This window comes from Montipora capricornis, chromosome 3 (assembly GCF_036669925.1).
Source record: "Montipora capricornis isolate CH-2021 chromosome 3, ASM3666992v2, whole genome shotgun sequence".
Lineage (NCBI taxonomy): Eukaryota > Metazoa > Cnidaria > Anthozoa > Scleractinia > Acroporidae > Montipora > Montipora capricornis.
In genome coordinates this window covers 27,787,514-27,792,513 of record NC_090885.1, presented here as the reverse complement: position 1 = coordinate 27,792,513, position 5,000 = coordinate 27,787,514, and the positions used below count along the sequence as shown (strand labels likewise).

Genomic DNA, 5,000 nt, shown 5'->3' with positions numbered 1-5,000 from the left:
GACAGGTTTCATTGTGTTGCAGACTGAAGTGTCGGCCGACAGTTGGCCAACAGTCTGTTGGTAATCTGTCAGTGACCTGTCGGCAATGTGTCGGTAAGTTACGTTCTGAAATGATCAAAAAACTTTACTTATTAATCGCTTCAACAACTACGTCGAAAGGGAAAAATTAATTGCAAAGAGATACCTTACCATGTACTCTCAATAGTTAGTAGGGCTATTGCCTACCTTGCTTGCGTTGGCTAGCAAAACATATCCATATTGGTTCGATTTCATTTGCCCACCATATTGAATCAGACATACATGACGTATTGTACATGTAAACTATGGTTTCGCAGTTAATTATGCATTATAGGGCGGTTGAAAAACTTCCTTTTCGCTACCGAGCAAACAAGCCTGTTTAAGTGTAAAACACAATTTAGGAAATAATTACATACAAAAATTGGTATAGGTACAGTCTGGAGATGGATGTCTATTTGCTGTTTTTAACTTTTAGTGCTTTGGGTAAATTTCAAACACTGTCGGCGGCTGTCGGTAATGTGTCGGTAACATGTCGGCCGACAGGTTACCAACAGCCGAAACATGGGAGCTCTTGTTTACTTTTGCCCAAAATCTGAAACACCTTCTCTTTGAAAATGACCTCTGTTTTCAGATGTCCACGACACCAGCAAACTCACCTATTGATAAAACAAGTTATGTTATGCTTCAGGATCATTTCCACTTTTTCTTTCATCTTTTGCTAAAAGGAAAATGAGAGAAGCATTCAGTTATATATGGTATTTTTGCTGTTCAAACCACACAAAAAGGTTGGAAAAGTCTCACCTTTTCTGCAAGCTCCAATTCTGCAACCTTTGCAGTGGATTCCACTCGCACTCTAGAACCAAAGACCTTTGAAAAAATCAGATCATGTCAGCTAAGGTGATAACAATATTATCTCAAAAACATGGATTGAAACAAATACCAAGTACCAATGCTCCTTGTTTAGTGCAACATACAATTCACACAACTAAAAAGCAAGTTATAAAGCCTTTGACTGAAGGAACAAAGGCTTTCAGTCTAGCAACTTATCCTTCCACATGCAGTTTTTAAAATTTATCAGATATCTTTTTCTATTTCTGACACCTTAGGAGAATTCTTTTTCCATTGCTAAATTCACCAACTTTTCAACCTTACCTTTATTTTGTCCGTATCCATAGCTGTGTTTGCGATAAGAATTTTTGCATTTTCCATCCTCTTTGGTTGATTTACTCCAATCTTCTTGTCCAGTAAAAATCCTGTGTTGAGTTAAAGATGAGTGATACAATACTATCGAAAACGACACAGACAATTTACTTCCATGAAAGTTATCAAGCATTGGTGAAATGGTGAGCAGGTGTATCTCAGTTTATGTGCAGGTTTTGGAGCATAAAGCTTCCCTGTTTGATTTTTGTTGCCTCTAAAGCCTGGTTCAGCTTCCTTCTGATTTGCCCAGCTATAGGTTTTTCACCACCCATAAAATAGGCCATTGATGTCTGGAGGGAGAGGGAACGTTAAAACTCTCATTTTCATTTAATTACATAAAATTAGTAAATAGAGAAAAAATAGTGAAAGAGACTTCACATTTCTACTCTGCACAGTCTGCTGAATGCGTACATTGTATGTAAAACATTCAAGAAAACGAATTACCTTCATCCAAGTAAGAATCAATCAAATTTCCACCAAGTTTCTTGATGATCTGAATAGCATCTAAGTTGCCACTCCCCTAAAATTGGTAACAAATTTTTAGCATACCAGGATGTTGTAAGCCAGTACTCAGCCCTGAAATATCTTACAATACTAATAATAATTATTATTAATAATCAATCCTATCTAAAGAGAGTGTTCCTAGTTGTTTTACAGAAACAATGAAAACTCCTTTTTAAAAACTAAAAGTGCTTCTATGAAAAATTTCAGCACGTACAGTAGATACAGCTTCTTATATATGTAAAACAAGAGTTTAAGTCAGACTGAAAGCCTGAAACTCCTGTGCTGCATATTAATTCAGTTGCATACACACATTGCATTTTTAAGCTAGCAAGTCTTTGATGTAATTTTCTCCACGATCCAGCTCTCTCAAGATTTAAAGATGATAATGGCAGACCATTAAATACGAAAATTCCAGTTAAAATAAACAGCTAGGTGCCTTTTTTTAATTTAAGGCTTAAAACGTGGGTTATTTAGAGTTTAGTTAACCCATTGACTCCCAGGGGCTCCCCATTGACAAGTAAAATTGTCTGGCGTTAGACAGAGTAAAAGACTAAGTCTGACCGGTTTCGGCCGGTTTGGACATCAAAGGGTTAATGGGGACATGTTTGAAGAATTGCTTTTTTGGTCATAGTAGCCAGGGTCCTCATTAGAATTTTTAACAGTTGTTGCTGTGCTATTTTCAGCCATAACACTGCAACAGATTGACAAACTGATCAACTTGATGTGGACAACTTTACAGCTGGAACAATTACAAGTGACTCAGGTTACAGGAGTGGTTCTATTGAGAATCCTGGTAGCAATTTAATGAATAACTATTTACATCAATATGGTATTTGCTTGTTAGGTCTACTTGATATTAAACCCAATTTTAAGAGAACATTCTTGAAGCGGTATTTGAGAAACCCAGAAATCTGTCATATTACGGCATAGTTATGCAGACAGTACTTTTAAAAAAGAATTTCCACTCAAAAAAAGACTCTATTCACCTTGAGTCTCAAAACGGCTTCAACAGCAAGATTGGCAAAGTGATCTCTATGCTGCATTAAAATCTTGGAACTAAGAGTTGTCCTTGCAATGTTCATCAAGTCTTCCTTGAACTTCTCTTCATCGCTACTGTGATCAACTGCAGCAGACTCCAGAGCTTCTTGAGCAACAACAACAGCCTTGCGCCAACCGGACACAATGATCTGAGGGTGTACCTTGCAGGAAATGAGCTTTTCAGCCTCCTAATGTAAATTGTTAAAAGAGAAGAAATATTATGAATTGATTTGGTTTAAGTGCTATAATTTATGAAACATGCATGATCAAGTGAGTTGGAATAATTTTTGGAATTGGCAGTGACCCTTCACAAAGATAAGCCAATTCAAATTTGAATTTAATAAGCATGACGGTTTCTTAGAAGTCTTAGGACAAAACTCTAAGTAAATGATGTAAGAAGAGGTAGAAGAGTAGAGAAATGACAGCAAATTCAACAAACATTAACATGATGTGAAGTCACACAATTGAACCAGGCTCCCCATGGTGCAAACCAAATGCCCATAAGATACATACATCAGAAAAGAAATAATATTGATGATTAGAAACAATGCAGAGCAATCCTAAAAGCCCCCAGTAAAAATAAAAACGAAAAATAAAATAATGTAAGTGAAGTTTCTCTACTGAGCATAGATACCTTGAGTAATTCACAAGCCAACACAGTTACGCTTGTGGTGCCATCACCAACTTCATTATCTTGAACCTTTGACAACTCTTGGATGAAGAAAAGGTAAATGAGAGAACTTGTAAGTCATTTTTGAACAATAATTATTGCAATCCAAGATATATATATGATATCTTTGGAATCATAAGTCCCTCAAATCTTTACAACCTTACTGTAAGAGTAAAAAAGTCTTCGAAACCATTTGCGTCATGAAGAGTTTACACTAACAATGCTGAAGTTCACATATGATATCAACATCCAAAAATCAAAGTTTGATATTTCTTTTAGTTTAATTATCCACAGTCTTTGATTGCAACATTGGCAAACTAAAAAGAAAATGCAACAACTTAGAAATGTTATTACAGAGCAGCAGCTATCACAATTCATGCATTATTACGTGCTTTTGAGAAGACTGAATTGACATGATATTAACCCCCCAATATTATGTTAGTGTTTCTACACTTAGTTTGAATTTCATCTTAATTTCAGCACCCACATGGTGAGGGTAGCTGACCAGAGCAAGATTCCAATTTATTATTGATAATGTGCCCTTTACCGGGACAAATCACAACACTTGGAACTTGGCACCTGAGTCTTTGAAACTAGTGTGTGGGTTCTTGAACATCCCAGAGTTTATCAATATGGTTGTTAGATGGGGCATACAGTTTTCAGTCCTCCAGTGATGGGTAAAAAGAGTGACAATTTACCGGCAATAGCTCTTTATAAGGACAGCCCAAAAAATGTGTTGCCACTTGGTTTCATTTCCAGAACTTCAAGAGTGTAAGAATGACAAATAAATAGTTCTTTCTTACCTACGAGAATTTTTGCAGCGGGATTGTCAACCCCAATGGATTTTAGAATTGTGGCCCCATCATTGGTCACTTGAATTTCTTCATTCTTGCTGAAAGACTGTAAGATTTTGTCCTGGGAAAACATTCACCAAATATGAAAAGGATTTGGTTAAAAATTTAATAAATCCATATAAATGCTTTTTTATTACTTTTAATCAGTGAGAGAAACAAAAGATTTGGTCTTAGTGATTTGAGACAAAATAACACAGTATGTGATGAGAGCAAAGACTAAAGGCGCTGTTACACTATGAATTGTCTCTCAATTTCACTGTGTAACATATACCCTGCAGGGGTATGTTGCAGGGGTATGTTGCAGGGTATGTCACAATGTGAAATGTTTCGTGCAACTTGTCCTGCTCAAGCCAAAACATTGCGAGACAAGTTGCACAAAACATTTCACAGTACTGAAGCAAACCTGAAGCAAAATATTTCAATTAAAATTCTTAATCAAAGTTGGTGAATTGGATAACTTTTGTGACACAGACCCTTTAACTTTAAATTTGATCCCTTTAGGAATTTGGAATGTCAAATTACATTATCCATTTCTTTTGTAGGCGGTAAGTACATCTAGCAATCACTAGTAGATGCGGGCAATGTTACCAGTTTCTTACCATTCCCTTAGGTCCTAGGGTGCTCTTGATAAGATCCCCAATAGCAATGGCTCCAACAAATGATGACTAAGAGAGAACAAAAGACAAAAAGACTAATTAATGATGTAAGCTGAAACC

General features: G+C 36.3%; 1 protein-coding gene across 1 annotated transcript in view; it reads right to left on the bottom strand.

Moving 5' to 3' along the window:
* Positions 1-5,000, bottom strand: part of LOC138042750 (T-complex protein 1 subunit beta-like) — a 13,649-nt gene that overhangs the window by 7,371 nt on the left and 1,278 nt on the right. Inside the window, exons 3-10 of the mRNA XM_068888739.1 lie at positions 4,884-4,949; positions 4,234-4,345; positions 3,395-3,471; positions 2,709-2,948; positions 1,663-1,738; positions 1,171-1,271; positions 820-885; positions 675-736 (exon numbers count right to left, since the gene is read on the bottom strand). Of these exons, the coding sequence (XP_068744840.1) occupies positions 675-736; positions 820-885; positions 1,171-1,271; positions 1,663-1,738; positions 2,709-2,948; positions 3,395-3,471; positions 4,234-4,345; positions 4,884-4,949 (800 nt within the window). The remainder of the gene's footprint in view (positions 1-674; positions 737-819; positions 886-1,170; positions 1,272-1,662; positions 1,739-2,708; positions 2,949-3,394; positions 3,472-4,233; positions 4,346-4,883; positions 4,950-5,000) is intronic.